At 31.9% G+C, this 22,023-nt stretch overlaps 1 protein-coding gene, 2 long non-coding RNA genes and 1 pseudogene across 4 annotated transcripts; 3 read left to right on the top strand and 1 right to left on the bottom strand.

Moving 5' to 3' along the window:
- The first annotated feature begins 3,331 nt into the window (after positions 1 to 3,331).
- Positions 3,332 to 3,778, top strand: LOC149886204 (G patch domain-containing protein 3-like). Its single transcript, XM_090094339.1, has one exon. The coding sequence runs from the start codon at positions 3,332 to 3,334 to the stop codon at positions 3,776 to 3,778; it is 447 nt and encodes a 148-aa protein (XP_089950465.1).
- An 8,885-nt stretch (positions 3,779 to 12,663) lies between these two features.
- LOC149886205 (uncharacterized) lies at positions 12,664 to 13,236 on the bottom strand. Its single transcript, XR_016454519.1, has 2 exons — positions 13,137 to 13,236; positions 12,664 to 12,892 (listed from the first exon to the last, which is right to left on the bottom strand). It is a non-coding gene; the product is annotated as an uncharacterized LOC149886205 (long non-coding RNA).
- A 2,407-nt stretch (positions 13,237 to 15,643) lies between these two features.
- On the top strand, positions 15,644 to 16,389 carry LOC149886206 (uncharacterized; annotated as a pseudogene).
- A 738-nt stretch (positions 16,390 to 17,127) lies between these two features.
- Positions 17,128 to 18,083, top strand: LOC149886207 (uncharacterized). Of its 2 annotated transcripts, none has more exons than XR_016454433.1 (3): positions 17,128 to 17,268; positions 17,375 to 17,531; positions 17,855 to 18,083. It is a non-coding gene; the product is annotated as an uncharacterized LOC149886207 (long non-coding RNA). The 2 variants fall into 2 exon arrangements; XR_016454434.1 differs by having other exon boundaries at positions 17,191 to 17,268; positions 17,355 to 17,531.
- Positions 18,084 to 22,023: the final 3,940 nt, after the last annotated feature.

The following is a 22,023-nucleotide window of genomic DNA, read 5'->3' on the forward strand; positions in this document are numbered from 1 at the left end:
TAGTATTGACATTTTAATTCGGATTAAGATCTTGCTCAGTGTAATTCTAGCCTTAAACTCTGGCCTAGTGTCAATATCCGTTTCAATATGACAATTCTCAGTGTATTTCTAACCTGATTCTCTTGATTCTAGCCTATTGTCCATATCCGTTTTAATATTGACCGTTCTCAGTGTATTTCTAGCCTGATTCTCTAATTTCTAGCCTAGTGTCAATATTCGTTTTAACATTGACTTATCTACGTGTATTTCTGGCCCGATTCTCTTATTTCTAGCCTAGTATCAATATTCGTTTTAATATTGATCGTTCTCAGTGTATTTCTAGCCTGATTCTCTTATTTCTAGCCTAGTGTCAATATTCGTTTTAACATTGACTTATTTACGTGTATTACTGGCCCGATTCCCTTAGTTCTAGCCTAGTATCAATATTCGTTTTAATATTGATTGTTCTCAGTGTATTTCTAGCCTGATTCTCTTATTTCTAGCCTAGTGTCAATATTCGTTTTAACATTGACTTATTTACGTGTATTACTGGCCCGATTCTCTTAGTTCTAGCCTAGTATCAATATTCGTTTTAATATTGACCGTTCTCAGTGTATTTCTAGCCTGATTCTCTTCTTTCTAGCCTAGTATCAATATTCGTTTAAATATTGACCGTTCTCAGTGTATTTCTAGCCTGATTCTCTTCTTTCTAGCCTAGTATCAATATTCGTTTTAATATTGACCGTTCTCAGTGTATTTCTAGCCTGATTCTCTTATTTCTAGCCTAGTGTCAATATTCGTTTTAACATTGACTTATCTACGTGTATTTCTGGCCCGATTCTCTTATTTCTAGCCTAGTATCAATATTCGTTTTAATATTGATCGTTCTCAGTGTATTTCTAGCCTGATTCTCTTATTTCTAGCCTAGTGTCAATATTCGTTTTAACATTGACTTATTTACGTGTATTACTGGCCCGATTCCCTTAGTTCTAGCCTAGTATCAATATTCGTTTTAATATTGATTGTTCTCAGTGTATTTCTAGCCTGATTCTCTTATTTCTAGCCTAGTGTCAATATTCGTTTTAACATTGACTTATTTACGTGTATTACTGGCCCGATTCTCTTAGTTCTAGCCTAGTATCAATATTCGTTTTAATATTGACCGTTCTCAGTGTATTTCTAGCCTGATTCTCTTCTTTCTAGCCTAGTATCAATATTCGTTTAAATATTGACCGTTCTCAGTGTATTTCTAGCCTGATTCTCTTCTTTCTAGCCTAGTATCAATATTCGTTTTAATATTGACCGTTCTCAGTGTATTTCTAGCCTGATTCTCTTATTTCTAGCCTAGTGTCAATATTCGTTTTAACATTGACTTATTTACGTGTATTACTGGCCCGATTCCCTTAGTTCTAGCCTAGTATCAATATTCGTTTTAATATTGATCGTTCTCAGTGTATTTCTAGCCTGATTCTCTTATTTCTAGCCTAGTGTCAATATTCGTTTTAACATTGACTTATTTACGTGTATTACTGGCCCGATTCTCTTAGTTCTAGCCTAGTATCAATATTCGTTTTAATATTGACCGTTCTCAGTGTATTTCTAGCCTGATTCTCTTCTTTCTAGCCTAGTATCAATATTCGTTTAAATATTGACCGTTCTCAGTGTATTTCTAGCCTGATTCTCTTCTTTCTAGCCTAGTATCAATATTCGTTTTAATATTGACCGTTCTCAGTGTATTTCTAGCCTGATTCTCTTATTTCTAGCCTAGTGTCAATATTCGTTTTAACATTGACTTATTTACGTGTATTACTGGCCCGATTCCCTTAGTTCTAGCCTAGTATCAATATTCGTTTTAATATTGATCGTTCTCAGTGTATTTCTAGCCTGATTCTCTTATTTCTAGCCTAGTGTCAATATTCGTTTTAACATTGACTTATTTACGTGTATTACTGGCCCGATTCTCTTAGTTCTAGCCTAGTATCAATATTCGTTTTAATATTGACCGTTCTCAGTGTATTTCTAGCCTGATTCTCTTCTTTCTAGCCTAGTATCAATATTCGTTTAAATATTGACCGTTCTCAGTGTATTTCTAGCCTGATTCTCTTCTTTCTAGCCTAGTATCAATATTCGTTTTAATATTGACCGTTCTCAGTGTATTTCTAGCCTGATTCTCTAATTTCTAGCCTAGTGTCAATATTCGTTTTAACATTGACTTATCTACGTGTATTTCTGGCCCGATTCTCTTATTTCTAGCCTAGTATCAATATTCGTTTTAATATTGACCGTTCTCAGTGTATTTCTAGCCTGATTCTCTTATTTCTAGCCTAGTGTCAATATTCGTTTTAATATTGACCATTCTCACTGTTTTTTTGGCCTGAATCTCTTAGTTCCAACCTAGTGTCAATATCCGTTTTAATATTGACTTATCTTAACGTGTTTATAGCCCGATTCTCTAATTCCTAGCCTAGTGTCAATATCCGTTTTAATATTGACAATATCCGTTTTATTATTTAGACTCTGTATTGCGGATAATGCCACTTCTACATCAATGGCAAAATAAATACAAAGAACTGCCTTAAATCGTCTAAAGAAGAATTAGTCAATAGAACAAGCAATAGCAAATAAGAAAAAACAACTACAGCCATCGGCACTCTGGTTGCCCGTTTGGAAACTAGCATCTTATATAAACTACAAAAAATATTGCTAACTTGGTTGTGTTTTGGAAATATAATTTGCTGTAGTTTGATTATTTTTCCTTTTTGCCAGCTAATGTTAAAATTGTGCGTTAAAATTTGATTGTTTTTTCTTTTTGCTAGCTAATGTTAAAATTGTGCATTCTCAGTGTATTTCTAGCCTGAATCTCTTAGTTCTAGCCTAGTGTCAATACTCGTTTTAATATTGGGTATTCTCAATATATTTCTAGCCTGAATCTTTTAGTTATAGCCTGAATCTCTTAGTTCTAGCCTGAATCTCTCAGTTCTAGCCTAGTGTCAATATCCGTTTTAATATTGACCGTTCCCAGTGTATTTCTAGCCTGAATCTCTTAGTTCTAGCCTAGTGTCAATATCCGTTTTAATATTGACCGTTCCCAGTGTATTTCTAGCCTGAATCTCTTAGTTCTAGCCTAGTGTCAATACTCGTTTTAATATTGAGCATTCTCAGTATATTTCTAGCCCGATTCTTTAAGTAACAACTTTTTATCTTAACTTTTTACTGTTGTCTTTTTTTTTTAATTTTCTAGTTCTTAAAACCTTCCTTCTATATAGATTTAAATATGCTTAATTTTAAAACTTCTATTTGACGTCTTTTACAAAAAGGAGCTGGTGACAAACCTGCACGTGACCAGTTACAAATGCGCATTGAGCGTCGAAGAAGAGCTGGAAAAGACGTGGGTCCTATAAAATACTCTGAAATAAAGAGACAAGAAAAACATAACCGTGAAAAAATGAACTGTTTTGCAAAGTTTGAAAGGCATTCAAAAGGTATCGGCAGCAAGTATCTTAAACAACGTGGTTGGAAAGAGGGAAGTGGTATTGGTGCATTATTTCAAGGAATTCCCGAACCAATCACTACAAACGGACAAAGTGCACACGAACATTTTGGACTCGGGTATTACGGGGAAAAACTCGACCGAAGTGTCAGTTTAAAGCGGATTGCAGAGCGAGATGTTTACATTTCCACAATATACGACAAAAAGGATGGAGAAAATTTAAATGCAATGCGTTTTGAAGGAAATCAGTTGCTCAAGTACAGAGCTCCTCCAATATGTTTTGAAAAAAAGCAAGACAATAAAGAATAATGAGTGGTCATTTTTCAAAATTTGATTTCCCGATGAATTTTATTTACATACAAGTAACAAAATCTGTTAATACGTAATACGCCCAGTTAACCAAGTTTGTGCGCTCGCACTGTCTGACAAAATAGCAATCAGGTTAAACCTTTTTAAATTATTTTCATTGCATAAATTGAAAGCATTTACAGTCATAAGTTTTAACATGCAATGGTCTTGCAATGGATGAGAAAGGTCGAGTATGACGTTTTGTTGGAACGTTTCCTCGGTCGAGTATGACGTTTTGTTGGTGTGTTTTCCTTATTCATACTCCCTAGACAGTGAAATGTCTCTACTGTCACCAATAGTTAACAACCAGCCTTCAGTATATCTAAAGGTACTTTCCATCCGTTCATTAAATATATTTGTATCATCTCGTGGAGATTTCATTCAGTGCCAATGCGTTTTTAGTTTGTTTTATAATTTAAGTTTTCAATTTAAAAACTTAAATTATAAAACAAACTAAATGCTACAGTGTACATACACAATAACATATTCAAAAAGTGCATAAATATATGCGTAAATCAAAAAAGAACACCACATACGACTAATTGAAAAAGTCTGTTTTCCAATTTACTCACTCTCCTTTACATTTAGCACTTTTCCCTTCCCACCAAATGCCCAATCCTATAAAGCTGAGAAATGCGTAATTTACGCAAAAAAACAAGATTTTTCCTACGCAAGTAAATTTTTTTAAACTGCAATCTGTTTTTTTTTTGCATAAATAACGGGATTTTCAGCTTGTATGTATATATGTATGTATGTATGTATGTATGTATGTATGTATGTATGTATGTATGTATGTATGTATGTATGTATGTATGTATGTATGTATGTATGTATGTATGTATGTATGTATGTATGTATGTATGTATGTATGTATGTATGTATGTATGTATGTATGTATGTATGTATGTATGTATGTATGTATGTATGTATGTATGTATGTATGTATGTATGTATGTATGTATGTATGTATGTATGTATGTAATGTATGTAATGTATGTAATGTATGTAATGTATGTAATGTATGAAATGTATGTAATGTATGTAATGTATGTAATGTATGTAATGTATGTAATGTATGAAATGTATGTAATGTATGTAATGTATGTAATGTATGTAATGTATGTAATGTATGAAATGTATGTAATGTATGTATGTAATGTATGTAATGTATGTAATGTGTGTAATCATAGTCACAAGAATATATAATCTGGAAACAAACAAAAACCCTTTGTTTATGTTATTGTTCAAGAAATTACTGGTTCTCATTCTTCCGAAAGGGCACAGTTACGCAAATAAACAAAAAAACTGCATAGCGAAAGTTGAAGAGTCTTTTTAAAAAGTTTAAGGGTGACCCTGAGAATTATTACGCAACATTTTTTGAACTCCTGTCGGATAATCTGCCTAAAACCTGCCTAAACATTTTGAAGGACATACTTTTTCCAATACTCTATTGCAAGACGTAGCAAATGATATCTTTTATAAAAATTAAAAAGATTTTAAAGATTATTTTAAACTACCTTACCGATAAAAACAAATTCAATGGTGAGAAATGCAAGAAATCAACCATGAGTATAAAGGATGCAGAAATGAAAAGTTTGCAATATTTAGCCGGTTATATTATTCACAAACTGTTCAATAAGTTACACTATTCAAAAAACTCTTATTTTTTTTATAGCATTCAATGCTGTTCTTTACTGTGGAGTCTTGGCTGTGGAGTCGGAGTCGGAGTCGGAGCTCATTTTGGCTGGAGTCGGAGTCGGAGTTGGAGTCGGAAGAATTGTACCGACTCCGACTCCGGTTTAAAAAAAATCTTTCAAAGTTTCATAATTTTCATAAGGATTTTATAGATGTTACAAAACTACAGGTTCCAGGATGGTCTGAAAGATGTAGGATATCCAGACACAATGGGAATTGTAGTTTGCAACAACTGGAGGACAAGGAGTTTGACATGTTATTTTTAGGCCTTTAAAACAGTGATAAGCAATAGGGTATTTTGCTGCTTATCACTGAGAATCATATATCACCTCCCTTGCGCTCTCCTCTACCTTCCCTTAAACTATATAACTTCATGATCCACTAACTCCCGACTTAAATTGTCTGGCACTGTGCTACATATTATTAGTAGGAAGCTAGGCGTGCCACCACCAAGCACCAAAGAGTTGCTCCACAAACAGAAAGACTGCAAGTATTCAATTAACTTTGTTTCTCTGGAGAGAGAGAGTATTAGAAAGTTAGTGATTGAAAAAGCTGTTAAACAAAAAGAAGAACTTAATGAATCTCTCAAGAGACGCTTTGTGTTTCTTAACAGAGTGAACTATTTTGCAATCAATGTTTAATTCTTTTTTGAAAAAAATGAAGCAGTTACCAAGACATTGGCAGTAAAAGACGCCAAAACTAATCACACCAGCGAATTTCTCCAGGTCTTAGTAGAAAAGATTCTTAAAGAGTATAAACTTAAAGAAGAACAAGTTCTTTCATGTTTGAAATATTGTCCAACTGACAATATTTCAAACATGATTTTGACAAATTCATAATGTTATTAGCGACTGCATAAGAGTTTATTGCATAACAAGACTTCAGAAAATTTGTTTGTTCAGAAAATGTTTTCTTATAAATATTGTTTAAAGCACTAAGTGGTTGGATTATTTGTATCATAGTGATGAAATAGCCAATGTTAACATTTTACTACAGTTATTTGTTGTTACAAACAAATAACTGTAGCAAAACAAACAACTATTTGTTATTACAAATTGGTTACTTATGAAGGAGTCGGAGTCGGGAGTCGGATTCGGTCCATGATAAAATCAAGGAGTCGGAGTCGGAGTCGGAACAGCAGCTTACCGACTCCACAGCCCTGGTTGAAATTCTAATTGGATTTTTATTAACTTAAGGCTTCTTGTTCTGATCACCTTCAGTAGCTTCTTTATCAATTTAAATTTACACTCGCTGAACCGTAAAGCGTTTAAAACGCGTGTTATTAGAAAATTAAGTAATTGAAAGGATTAAAGGTGTCCTTGTTGTTATCTTTTTTTGATTAACATTCGGAAATGATTATAATTTACAGTCATTATTTCAATAATTATATATATATATTTTTTATTTGTTCATTTTTAAAAATAGCATAGGGTCTTGGTGGCCATGTCCCGGTTGCCATTTTACAAAGAGAGGAAAAAATTCAATTTTAATAAATTTTTTTTTTTAAAAAAAAAAAAAAAAAAAAAAAAAAAAAAAAATTCTAATTGGATTTTCATTAAAAAAACAAAAACATTTGTCACAACATCTGTTTAGCTAAAACTCTGGATTTATAAATCTTTATAGAGTAACGTTTTGATTCATTCGAATGGAAGTTTGTATTTTACCACAATCAAAATGATATTTTATCTTCGAGTGTTTTTTTTTTTAAATTAGAAAAACTTTTCCAAATTTGAGTAGTGAACAATAGAATTCCAGAATAGTATTTTCACTTTTATCATTTATTTTATTACGGAAAAGACCCAGAGTTTTTTTCTTACCCTGCAAATTTCCATCATATAGAATATTAATTGAATAACTAATGTTCTCCGAAATACATTTTTGATATTTTTGTGTAAAAAACGAACACTTTCAGCTGGTTCTTCAGGTCGGTAAATTTTCCTCGTATCTCGCTTATAAAAATTAACACAATTGAAAAGGTCGATTAAATCGCTTCTTTCTCTTTTCTTGGATGTGGTTAAATTGAGTCTTTTTAAACTTTTTTTCATAACATAATTTTGAAGACCCTGGAATACGTTTTTGTTGCTTTATGTTGTATTCTTTCAACAAGATCGATTAAAGTTTTCTTCTAGAAAGGTTTGGTCGGAATATCAAAGAAACTAAATGCCCAAGTCACAAGTTTGAATTAATTCCATATTGGCTTGTATGAGTAAATAATTAGTAAAACGTTCCATGTATAGTTTTAAAGAAGAACTAGGTGTGAAAAAGATTTCTAAACGAAAATCTTAGCGATCTTAGTAAATCAATCCAAAAGAGATGCATGGCTTGCAAAAAAGCAAGCGGAAGATGTTTTAAGACAAAAGTTTTGACGTTGATTGTTGTAAACAAGGATGGATTTAGATAAAAGCTAGTTGCTGTAGAAATAAGCACAGAAAGTAAAAATGAACCACAAAGAAAAGGCACCAAGAAAACGTAAACCAAAATCAAGGAGCTCAAACGATATTTTGACATCTATTTAAAAGCAATGCATAGTAAATCACTTTATACAAGCTAGGTGGGAAAAAAAGCCATTTCAAAGAATCGATTTATTGGTGATGTTTTCACAATAACAATCCATCATTGGTTACAACTTGAGGTATTAAATATAACCAACATTCCAGAGCGATGAATCATATGCAGTTTTCAGGAAAATTTTAGTTGCAACCTTATAATGGTTTTAATACCATTAAACAAGAATTTAAGATCCACAATTTGTCATTTTTTTCTTTAAACTTTTTTCTGTAAAATGATAGGGCGTTTTTTGAATGAAAAAAAAAGGGCGCATATAAAGAATTTAAAATAACTATATATCAGTCCTGTTGATTCTCGTCATCTGGAGGAAGTCATCCTCAACGACGGCCCTAAAAGAACTTTAAAGAAAAGTTTGAAGACTTAGTGAAACCGAGGAGTGCCGCTGAATTGACTACAACTGCTGAAGTGGCAAATCGTTTGTTGGGTCATAATAAATCTAGCTCTCATAAATTTCTTCTCATAAATTTCTTTTCATAAACTTCGAGGAGTGCTAAAATCATCGGAAACAATAAAATCAAGTGAAGTAATTTGTAGTGGCATTGAGTTGTGAAGAGGCATTTGCTTATCACATCAACTCTAAATGTACTAGCCATTCTTATAAACAGACGCAAAAGCGGCCATTAAAGGCAGGACATCACGTATTTCAATCCTATCATAGTCTATGTATGGTGATAAGGTTTGTTACCTTTCAGGTGAGCATATTTCTATTACAGAAACACGCGCTGAAATTTCACTTCAAGGCATACTGAAAGAAACTAATATTTGAGGCTCAATTCGAAGTTCTTAAAAATGACCTCTTTCCTACGTCATTCACATTAACAAGCAAATGGAGATGTGATGAAAGCTCTGGGCGCTGCTGATTAGTTTCTGAATTTACTGTCATTTGATTGATAGACAGCTAAAAAATTATTTTGAAAAATATATGTAAATGTTTAAATTCTTCAATACAATTTAAACAATTTTGTATTCAATATGAATAAAGAAATTGCTGTGTCAGCCACATTTTATTCAAATCATAGATATATAAAATATTGGATACGGCATTGCCATATGTGGCCTTATAAAAAAAATGAAGCCGATCTTTCTTTGAAAAAGTGACGTGAGGTAAAATGTTCTTAGGCGAATTCGTAAATATTAGTTAAAAGTAATATGTAATATGATACAGCATATTACTTTTGTAAGTTAGTTTAATTAAAGTAACTATGTATTGTTAAATTTAAATAAATTTTATCATCTTAATATCATTTTTAATATCATTTTAGCATCTAATACAAAAGACAACTTCTTGTTGACAGTTTGTAGATTGTCTGAATCATTTTTGATGCCATCTCCGAAACGCAATATTTTATCTTTAGAAAAATGATATGAGCAAATATAACTTGATGAAGAGGGAACAAAATTCTTTCGCTTTGTTGCAAGAACCCATGCTGCTCTTTTTTCCGGATTTACAGAAAATCCAAATAAGCATCGCTAAGACTTATTATACATACTGTGCTTGTCTTTTAAAATTTACATAGTAAAATTATACTGAATCCTAATGAATAAAAGGTTTAAATTGCATATGAACTACTATCTGACCTATGAAAACTTACAAAAACTGTACATCCAAAAGCACTCCACGAATTGACCATTTCAAAACTAAAACCAAACCTTGAAATATATAGTACATAAACATATATCTATATTATAGATAAATATATTATACATAAATATAGATGTATACTCTTGTATTCAATGTTAGTCTTCTATATAGAAGATATTGTATTAATTCATGGCATAACATTTTAATAAAATTATACGCTGTTTGAACAACATTTTTCAGCCTAACTTGCGTCATCATGGTAAAATTTTCTCGGCTTCAATTACTTCTGTCTATTTATGTATGTATCCAGTATTTTATATATCAGGGATTCAAACAAACTCATTCGACGGTAATGTTTAAAAATAGCACCAAAGTAATATACAGCAACGTTTGAGCAAAAACTATCAAATCGCAAAAACAAATTTTCAAACAGCACAATCAGAAAAAGAGCGACATAAACGACTTTTAGCAAATAAAGTTTTTCAATGTAAAACATAATAAACTGTACAAATATGCAACTGAAGTTAAAACTATTTAAACAAATAAAAACCACATCAAGATATTGTGATATTGTAATATTCCAAAAAACATAACAAAAATTAGGAATATTCAAATAGAAGTTTATACGAGTTTAATGACAACAAACTTAAATCAAAAACATGCACTTTCAATTTAAAAATTTTCCAGTTTAAAATATAATACAAACTAAATGCATCAGTGTACATACGCAACAACATATTCAAAAAGTACATAAATATAAACGTAAATCAAAAATGAACACCACATACAACTAATTAAAAAAGTCTGTTTTCCCATTTACTCACTTTTCCCTTCACAATTAGCACTTTTCCCTTCCCACCAAAGGCCCAATCCTATAAAGCTAAGAAATGTGTAATTTACGCAAAAAAACAAGATTTTTTTTTCAATCAGTTTAAACATATCTCTTATTTGTGAAGAGAAAAAACAAGTCTTCTTGGTCCCCAAAATAATGGTAGTAACAGCAATGCAACCAACATTACCTTCCAATCTAAACATAAAAATAGATTTCTTTAATTGTAAATACATGCAAAATAATAAATTGAGAAAAAGTTGTATTTATAAAAACAGCAGTATTAGTTGTACATGTATTAAAGATCCATTTACAATTATTACTAATTTCATGCAACTTAATGCCTACTTCAACTTGTTTTGATTGGTGTTTGCACATCTTTTGACTGCTTCCTTGATCACTGGATCATAAAAGGCTAAAAATTTTGCTTCTAATTTGGTGACATCAACACCATATAGCAAAATCACATCTGGTTAAGCTGTAATTAAAAAGCAGCATGCATGATATCTTAATTCTTTTATAATGCAGAAATAAGTCTGCATATTAACAATTATATGTACATTACCTTTATACAATATGGTAAACTTTCATATATGGTTTTTCATAACCGTCAAAAGTAATTTAATAGAAGAAACCATTGTAAAAAAGTGCACTGAATTTAAAGGGGAAACAAATATTTTTTTATATAATCTTACGAAAAGATTTAGTCGAAAATGGGAGAATTCTTCCAGGACTTCTGCTGTGGTATGTTCATGCCAAAAAAGTTGCCTCTATGCGCAAGTTCTTTTCATTTAATCTTTGATCAGATCGAAGCTTGGTGTCTTCTTCTTCTTTTTTTTTTTTATAGCATCTTGACGTTTTTTAATGCTTCTCTAACCCTCACTAGGATTATGACTTTTTGACTTTTTTAAAAAAAAATAATTTCCTGTGTCATAAATTGATGAACTTTAATTAGAAAACATTGAAAACATGTTCAATTCCTCTCGGTTTGTAAAAAAGGGTCACCCCGCAATTAAAATTACGATTCGTCATTTATTTAAGCTTGCAACTGCAACTACTAATACGTGTGGCTTTGCTGCAAATCATTTAAAACTTGTATAGATTAGAAGTGTTTGAGCTTTTGAACATTTTGAAACAATTTAGAACATTCTGGAATAGTTTAGAACATTCTGGAACAATTTAGACTGTGTATGTATAGCTGCTTATCTAATTTTATTGTTATTACAGAAGCAACACATGGCGACGTACAAGCCTAGCGATAGTAGCATTCAGAAGAACAAGGATGTATGGACCAATAACCTGGTAAAATTTGAAGACTCATAAAAGAAGAAGAATGATCCCTTTGGAAGAATATTCACTGGAAGAATAGTGCAGAATGTCTATCCAAAAGCAAATTATCGGACACTACCATTCCTTTGACCAGAAATCAAAGGAAGGAAGAAGCGAATAGCGGAAATTTTCTAAGAAGTTACCAAATTGCGAAAGAATAGACTGAATTTTCCTCATGTATCTAATCAAGTTATACGAGCATAGCTTGATAAAATACTGAAATGTTATGATGAATGTTCTTTATGATGCCAACAGTGCAGAAATACAAAAAGAAGTAATGAACCATCTAAAAGAGGCTGGGAATCATGAAAATCGGACAAGGGATAGATCAAACGCCATTTTTATGACAGTCACTGCGACTTTGTGAAATAATTTTTCAATCTTTTAAGTATTTGATTTTAAAGTAATAAAAGATTAATTCTCCTAGGAGTTTTAATTTCCATACTCAATTAGTCGCCTGCAACTTTTTAGTTGCAGGAGAATAATTGATTGCTACTGCAACTAAAAAGTTGCTGGTGACAAATTGTAAATGAAAATTTAAAAAAATAATTTTCGCATAACTTACCTAACTTTCTCCTGTTTTTTGTTGTCGTTGAACTGCATGTTAAATCGATAATATTAAATATCTGATTGCGCGCCGATTTTAATTTGCCGATTTTAATTTGCCCGTTTTATTTGCTAACTTTTACACAAATGGAAGATTGAGGTTTTGACCGTTTTGAGGTCATAAACAAATAAAAAAGGCGGTTAGGAATCGTTTTGTAAAAGTTGTTGTTAAGCCTGTGCGTTATTGAGACAAAAAAAGAATCCTTACGACAGGAAATTTCAAAAATAAAAAACAAGTCAAAAGAAAATCTTTCTTTTCTTAACCGATCATTCAAAAATGTATAAAAAAAGGTAGGTATAAAATTTAGCAACAAATCTTTCCATCAATTCACAAAAACAATTATGGTTAAAGTCCGCAAGGGCCCTGGCATTTGTAGAAATATCCGTCACAATCCCAATCTCCAACACAGCTTTTTGAACCTTGACCTGTTTTAGCGTTTGTCCAACACCACATTTTTCCCAATAACTAAAACAAATTGCAAAAAGGACGTTAGTTAATGCAAATGCAGATTATACGAGCTGAAAACACATTTTTTTTAAAAAAAGTATTACTCCGTATTTAGTTATTACGTCATTCCGATCGGAAATTTTAGAAAAATAACTTCAAAAATGAATTTAAAATGAATAATTTGCAACTGATCATTTTATATTTATAGCAGCTTTAGAATGAAAGGTTTTCATGTTTTTTGATCTGGTATTTGGATCAATACCTTTTCTTGTACATTCTGCGAACATAACGATTGAAAGGACGAAAACAACAAACAGCAGTTGAGTCGATCTCATTTTATTTTTTATGCTAAATTAAATAGAAATAATCTGATGAGAAATATTTACCCGATGCATCAGTCTAAGCAGTGCATACCCATACCTCATGAAGATAAAGATTGAGCAAAAAAACTTGTAATTGTTTCACGAGTTGCTAAAAGTCCTTCAAACTTCACATTTATATACCTTGATGAGAGCTTGTTAAAAAACTATTTTGATCAATAATGGCACATGAACGTGGTAAGTTTGGAATTTCTATGTTAAAACGATCGATTTACACATAAAAACTAATATTTTTTACGAAAAATTTGATGTGACTTTCTTTTTTCCTCTTTTTTACCGTATACAAAAGAAATTCCTTGCCTCATAAAAATAATTTAATTTTTGTTTTAGGCCCAAAAAGATCTTACAAGCCATATTCACAACAGGATATGGATGAAGCATTGGGTAAAAAAAAAAAAAAAGAAGACTATGACAATATATGCAGCATCTAAATTTTATAAAATACCTAGGAAAACCCTTTTAACAGCAAACACAAGGTCGAGCAAAAAGTCAAATAGGGCGTCCAACAATTTTTGTTAAAACTGTAAAGGTTAAAATTAAAAATTGGCCACTTGATATGGCCGATGTTGGTATGCCAGTCACAAAGAAACTTTTTAGAAACTTTTTTAGTAACGGGTCCGCCATCTAACTTTTTTTTTTTCAACTAGTGCTTATTTTGTGAATGGTAACACTTAGCTCATGTCTGATTTGACAGATAATTAGTTTTATCCTTCCGCTGAACGAATATGGTTGTGTATACGCTTGAACAACGCTGGGAAATATTGCGACATTACTTTGAAAATCATGGTAATGTTGCAGAATGTGTGCGAAAATTGCGTACGGATTTTGGAAGAAGAGAAGCACCGTCAGCTCCGTATGTTCGTTATCTTGTAAAAAAAGTGAAAGAAACTGGCATCCTCATCGATAAACCAAAGCGTGAAAAGCCAAAAACAGTGCGTATACCCGAGAATATTGCTGCTGTGGCAGAAAGTGTGCGTGAAGCGCCATCAACATCAATTCACCGTCGTTCTCAACAATTGAACATTTCGGAGACATCATTGAGACGAATTTTGCATAAAGACCTTGGTATGACGCCATACAAAGTGCAATTGGTTCAGGAGTTGAAGCCAACTGACCATCCAATGCGTTTTCGCTTCGCTAAGTGGGCCCGCGATCGACTTACAGAAGATGCCGATTTTGCCAAAAAAATCATCTTTTCAGATGAAGCTCATTTTGATCTTTGCCGGTTATGTAAACAAGCAAAATTATCGCATTTGGGGCACAGAAAACCCGCACGCATACATTGAAAAGCCAATGCACCCAAAACGAGTCACTGTTTGGTGCGGATTTTGGTCCAGAGGCATAATTGGGCCATTTTTCTTTGAAAATGTGCAAGGAGTGGCCGTTACAGTCAATGACGATCGTTATCGGGCCATGTTGACGGAATTTTTGTTCACAAAAATTGAAGAGGAGGATATTGGCAACATTTGGTTTTAACAGGACGGCGCTACGTGCCACACAGCCGAAGCTACACTCGATGTTTTGCGCCCTGTTTTTGAAGATCGCATTATCAGCCGCAGAGCTGATGTCGTTTGGCCACCTCGGAGCTGCGATTTGACACCGTTGGACTATTATTTGTGGGGTGCCCTCAAAGATAAGTGTTACGCCGACAAGCCAGAGACAATTGACGCTTTAAAGGACAATATTCGTGAAACCATAGGTGAAATACAGCTGCACACAATTGATAATGTGCTTAAAAATTGGACCGATCGTGTAGGCTACTGCATGGCCAGCCGAGGCAGCCATTTGAATGAAATTATTTTCCATTATTAACCGGAAGGATTGTACTTTCAAATAAAAAAGACATTTGAGAAAATATTCAGTAGTTTTTTTTATAGCATTTTCAAAAAAAAAAAGTTATTTGGCGGACCCGATACATAAAATAATTCTTGACCAAAAAGTAATTGGCACTCGTTAGGCACGCAATTTTTTCAAGAGACATTCAAAACTTTTGATTCGAAAGACTCAGACACTTCCAAAACACAGAACACTTGTGTTTCCCAACAAGATATTAAAGCGTGGTTTTAAAAAATAACAGAGTATATAGTTAAAAATGATTTATTGTCTGGGTTTGAGGATACTGATCGAAGTCATTTTTTGATTTGTGTCTATCTATTAAAAATGCAATTGGGCAAAAAAACAAACAATTGTATTACATCAATGCAAATAGTGATAAAGAAAGTTTCTCAGTTATGATAACAGTAAAAGCACGTAATTTCTTTGCACCACCTTTGATTTTGTATCCATATGAACGGCGAATTCCACCAGAAATTGCAGCTAACTTTCCATTGGACAGAGTTTACTTTCATGCTGCAAAAGATATTTGGACCGATGTAGTCACAGAATGGAAATGCAAAACCTTGGAGTTGCTCTACCAAAAAGGACATTTGAGCCCCTGCAATTGCAAAAGTACAGGAAAATCCAACTTTAATACCAAATGAATTTAAATGCTGCGTTTTATGTCCTTTTTTACTAGAAAATTTGAATCTTACAAAAGTTAAGTGTACAAGAAAATGAAATTCAAAGGAACCCCAAAGAATCCGCTGAAATTCCAGTTATAGCCGAACTGTTAAGTCCAATTAATAAGGGCAAAAATGATTAAGAAACTAATATGACACATGACCAATTAAAATCTTTTAGAGCCCATTGTAATCTTACGTATTGGACAGGTGCAATAGAACAAGAAGTCTTATTTTATTTCTGGCAAAATAAAATAGACAAAATAGAAGGTGTTGATCCCAAAACTCGAAAAAGAACATGGTTCTTGAAACGCCATTCGAGGAAACTTCAGTAAGTAATGAGAACTTAACACAACCAGAATCAAACATTGAAATTAATGAGACAGTTTTAGCACCAGTTCAAGGATCTTTGCAAGCAAATGACAATGTTTTCGAGTCAATATTTGTTTGTCCAGAAGAATTTCAGAGTAAAAAAGTACCAAAACAAGCAAAAAAGGTTTCATCAGTCATTACATCTAACGAATATATTGTTAGTTTAGAGGAGAAAAAGAGAGCTAAAGAAGAATTAGAAAGACAGAGAATTAAGAAAAAGCAAGAAAGAAAGAAAAAAAAAGGTGAAAAAGCGTCTGAGAAATAGGAAAGAAAGCGAATTCGGCTAGAAAATTTGAAAGAAAAACAAGGAAAAGCAGCTAAAAAGTCTAAACTAAGTAAAGTTTTACGTAGATTATTGGAAAGGAATTTTTAATTTTATATTATGTGTAGAATTAGTATATCTCTGTCAGAAAAATAATGTCTTTAGTGTATTAGTCATTTTAATATTCAAGAAATATATAATACTAAACATTAGGACTTTCTTTTTTACTTATTAGGACTTTCTTTTATTCCAAACAAAATTATAGTACTTTCTTTTTGTCATCACCTCGACAAATTAAGACTTTTTTGAATGTATTCTTTAGATTGCATGTAGCTCCATCTGATTATTGTTTGTTTAAAGGAAATTTTATTTTTGCAGATATTATTGCTGTAATACAATTTAATATCGATTGAAATTAGAGCGACCACACCAGTAGCTTTTCGTTCATTTTAAATCAAAAAATCTATTTCAAGCTTTTCTAATTTAAAGTCTTTTATGATACTTGTTATTGAAACAGAGTTCACAAAGAAATTCATTTTTAAAAAATGCGCTTCTGTAAAATGTAATCCTAGTGTAGATTAAAAGCTCAAACTTAAAGAGATTCTGAAACACACCTTCAATTACACAAAGAATTAACTTTTAACTAGCGTTCAATGTTTTTTTGTTAGAAATAATACTTTAAGTAAAGAGAAATCTTATAACAAAAGTAAAACTATAATCCGGTTTTCTGAGAGACAATTGGGTTATAGTATTATTTTTGTTATGAAATCTGTTTAATTAAGATTCTTTTTCCAGCTCTCATCAAGGTATATAAATGTGACATTTCGATGAATGCAATCATTTGCCTAGTTTGAAGGGCTTTTAGCAACACGTGAAACAAACGTAAGTTTTTTTGCTCAATCTTTATTTTCGTGAGGTATGGGTATGCACTGTTTAAACTGATGCATTGGGTAAATATTTCTCATCAGATTATTTCTATTTAATTTAGCATAAAAAATAAAATGAGATCGACTCAACTGCTGTTTGTTGTTTTCGTCCTTTCAATCGTTATTTTCGCAGAATGTACAAGAAAAGGTACTGACAAAAATACCGGTTTTAAAGTAGAATATGGTTGCTACAAATCCAAATGTTGGGCATATTGCGATGTAAGAATTTCCTCAAATAAACTAGGACGTTTGTCAAAAGCATCTATATGTGAAAAAAAAAAAAAGAAGAAAAAAAAAACAAAAAAAAAAAAAAACAAAAAAAAAAAACATGAAAACCTTTCATTCTAAAGCTGCTATAAATATAAAATGATCAGTTGCAAATTATTCATTTTAAATTCATTTTTGAAGTTATTTTTCTAAAATTTCCGATCGGAATGACGTAATAACTAAATACGGAGTAATATATTTTTTAAAAAAATGTGTTTTCAGCTCGTATAATCTGCATTTGCATTAACTAACGTCCTTTTTGCGATTTGTTTTAGTTATTGGGAAAAATGTGGTGTTGGACAAACGCTAAAACAGGTCAAGGTTCAAAAAGCTGTGTTGGGGATTGGGATTGTGACGGATATTTCTACAAATGCCAGGGCCCTTGCGGACTTTAACCACAATTGTTTTTGTGAATTGATGGAAAGTTTTGTTGCAAAATTTTATACCTACCTTTTTTTATACATTTTTGAATGATCGGTTAAGAAAAGAAAGATTTTCTTTTGACTTGTTTTTTATTTTTGAAATTTCCTGTCGTAGGGATTCTTTTTTTTGTTGAAAGTAACTCTTAGAAAACAGCAAATAAACTTTTAACTGAAACTATAAAACTAACGGCTGCATGTCAATAAATAAACGTTACACTAATAAACACTACTTAAATTTATTACTAGAAAATAGCATACTTATTGAGCAGTAATCATGCTTGTTGATCAATTAATAAATCAAATGAAGAAGGTTTCAAATTGTGTACTTAGGGTTAAAGCAAGGTTTGGATTTGCATTAACATTGCATCAATATTTCATCAACATTGCATCAACATTGCATCAACATTGCACCAACAAAACTGAACTATATTGAAATAGTTTCATAAGGATAGTCATCATTATTGAAAAAACTTAATCAAAATCAAATAATTTGGAGTTATGAGTTATCACTTTGTTTCAAGATCTGAAACTTTTATCAATCTTCACTGTTCGTCTACAGGTATCGAATCTTTTTACATAGACTTCTCAACCCCAACATCAACAATTAACTGCAAACAAAACTGATGATGAATTGGAGGAATGGCATTGATGATTAAATCTACCAGCTTCGCTTTGGTGATTTGCTTGCCACAAGGTTGCAAGTAAGTGTCGTTTAGAGCAAGTTTTTGTCCGCAGTAATGTTTTTAAGTATTAAGTTACATAAATACCACATCCTATTGATTCCATATTTAAAGTCAGGACAGTTCTGATTTATTTGTTGAAATGCTGCCAGTGAAACTAAAGCCTCATTGCTTTACTCTTTTCTTTTTATTGCGGTTAATTCAAGCTTCTTAGTGTCACACCAGCTCTCGACCCCCGTTACTTTTCAATTTAAATTAAAATCTAGTTCATTTATCTGGAACGAAAAATTTGCGCTTTTTTAACAGATTGCATGATGGTCTCTTAAAATAAATCTGAGTGTTCTTGACACAAATTTTAGAATTTTTTAAATTTCTTCCATGGAAAAAAACAATTTTTAACCTCATACTTCATGCAAATTTACCCTCTTTAAGTGGCTAAAAAAGCAGTCAAAAATATCAATTAACTTTAGGAAGTAAACTAAAATTGGTGGAAATGTACTAAATGGTTACACCGAACTGTTTTTAAAAGTCAGGCTGATTGTTAACATATTTCTAAATTTATGGCCTAAATAATTTTGCAGAAAATGTCTCTCGTATATTTTGCAGTTGCAAGTGTCTTAATAAAGGAGGCATATTAGCTTAGTATGGTACTGCTAACAATATTTACTGAATAGATCTTTTTACTGCAACTACCATTATTATTTTTTGAAGGGATTTACCTAACATTGCTCATCAAAACTACTCCATTTTTTAAAACATTTTACTCAACGTCACTCTGAAAAAAGATGTGTTTTTTTCAATAAATATATAAATTTATCCAGCAATACTTAGAAAAATGCGTAAAGCAAAATCTATAAATTGAATAACAAAAGAAATTTTTCGTTTTTTACCAAAATTAGTAAAAAATACTTGATCAGTTTTTTTTTTAGTCCTAAGTTTCATACACAAAAAAAATAATAACAAATTTAAGAATAAGTTTTACAGGGAATGAAATAAATTCAACTTCAAATACTTGTTTCTTTCATTTTGTAAGGAATAAACAACTTTAAATCAGCATTTTTATTTTTTCTTTAATTATTACCATGATCAATTATCTTTCTTTTAAATCTTTTCAACTATCATTTCTCTTTTTTCGACTCAATCAATTCTTCGATCGTTCTCTTTTCTTCAACGATCCATCTTTTTTTTTTTCTACTAAACTTTTTCAACGAACTTTCTAATTTCTCCTCCTTATTTTTTTACTAGCATTTTCTTTTTTCCTCCACTAAAAATCTTTTGTTAAGATGAACAGTTGTTCTTCCATTAAACTTTTCTTCCAAACAATTCTCTCTTATTATTTGGAAATAGATTTGCGTTGCTTGGTCAAGACTGAGCAGTGAACGCCTCAGGGAAGAAGTAGCATGAGCCCTAAGAATGGAATTAGTAAAATTGTTTTCGGACAGATGTCCAGAGTGAACCAAAGACTCACGCAGACGAAGAAATTAAAGAATCGTGTAGATGAAAAAGTTTCTATGCTCACCGCCGCACACGCCCAAGGTCGTTAAACAGCCCTTCTTAAGTCAAAATTACCTAATACATCAGATTCACCATTTTTCCGATAAAAATTAAGATTCTCCATAACGTATTTCTAGCCTTATTCTCTATGTTCTAGCCATAAGTTAATAATTGCTTTAATATTGACATTTCTACTGAGAAGAAGTTATTGCATAGTTCAACTCTAGCTTAAAGATCTTAGTTCTAAACATGTGTCAATACCCGTTTTAAAATTAAAAATCCCTGATTACATCAAGATTCTCATAACGGTATTTCTAGTCTCATTCTCATAGTTTTAACCTAGTGTCAATATTCGTTTTAGTATTGACATTTTAATTCGGATTAAGATCTTGCTCAGTGTAATTCTAGCCTTAAACTCTGGCCTAGTGTCAATATCCGTTTCAATATGACAATTCTCAGTGTATTTCTAACCTGATTCTCTTGATTCTAGCCTATTGTCCATATCCGTTTTAATATTGACCGTTCTCAGTGTATTTCTAGCCTGATTCTCTAATTTCTAGCCTAGTGTCAATATTCGTTTTAACATTGACTTATCTACGTGTATTTCTGGCCCGATTCTCTTATTTCTAGCCTAGTATCAATATTCGTTTTAATATTGATCGTTCTCAGTGTATTTCTAGCCTGATTCTCTTATTTCTAGCCTAGTGTCAATATTCGTTTTAACATTGACTTATTTACGTGTATTACTGGCCCGATTCCCTTAGTTCTAGCCTAGTATCAATATTCGTTTTAATATTGATTGTTCTCAGTGTATTTCTAGCCTGATTCTCTTATTTCTAGCCTAGTGTCAATATTCGTTTTAACATTGACTTATTTACGTGTATTACTGGCCCGATTCTCTTAGTTCTAGCCTAGTATCAATATTCGTTTTAATATTGACCGTTCTCAGTGTATTTCTAGCCTGATTCTCTTCTTTCTAGCCTAGTATCAATATTCGTTTAAATATTGACCGTTCTCAGTGTATTTCTAGCCTGATTCTCTTCTTTCTAGCCTAGTATCAATATTCGTTTTAATATTGACCGTTCTCAGTGTATTTCTAGCCTGATTCTCTTATTTCTAGCCTAGTGTCAATATTCGTTTTAACATTGACTTATTTACGTGTATTACTGGCCCGATTCCCTTAGTTCTAGCCTAGTATCAATATTCGTTTTAATATTGATCGTTCTCAGTGTATTTCTAGCCTGATTCTCTTATTTCTAGCCTAGTGTCAATATTCGTTTTAACATTGACTTATTTACGTGTATTACTGGCCCGATTCTCTTAGTTCTAGCCTAGTATCAATATTCGTTTTAATATTGACCGTTCTCAGTGTATTTCTAGCCTGATTCTCTTCTTTCTAGCCTAGTATCAATATTCGTTTAAATATTGACCGTTCTCAGTGTATTTCTAGCCTGATTCTCTTCTTTCTAGCCTAGTATCAATATTCGTTTTAATATTGACCGTTCTCAGTGTATTTCTAGCCTGATTCTCTTATTTCTAGCCTAGTGTCAATATTCGTTTTAACATTGACTTATTTACGTGTATTACTGGCCCGATTCCCTTAGTTCTAGCCTAGTATCAATATTCGTTTTAATATTGATCGTTCTCAGTGTATTTCTAGCCTGATTCTCTTATTTCTAGCCTAGTGTCAATATTCGTTTTAACATTGACTTATTTACGTGTATTACTGGCCCGATTCTCTTAGTTCTAGCCTAGTATCAATATTCGTTTTAATATTGACCGTTCTCAGTGTATTTCTAGCCTGATTCTCTTCTTTCTAGCCTAGTATCAATATTCGTTTAAATATTG

The sequence above is a fragment of the Hydra viridissima genome, unplaced genomic scaffold, assembly GCF_058129835.1.
Source record: "Hydra viridissima isolate aposymbiotic clone 2 unplaced genomic scaffold, HvirCarnegie_v1 scaffold_7, whole genome shotgun sequence".
Classification (NCBI taxonomy): Eukaryota; Metazoa; Cnidaria; class Hydrozoa; order Anthoathecata; family Hydridae; genus Hydra; species Hydra viridissima.

Coding starts and splice junctions, on each gene's coding strand:
- LOC149886204 (XM_090094339.1), top strand. CDS start 3,332: ATGCGCATTGAGCGTCGAAGAAGAGCTGGAAAAGACGTGGGTCCTATA.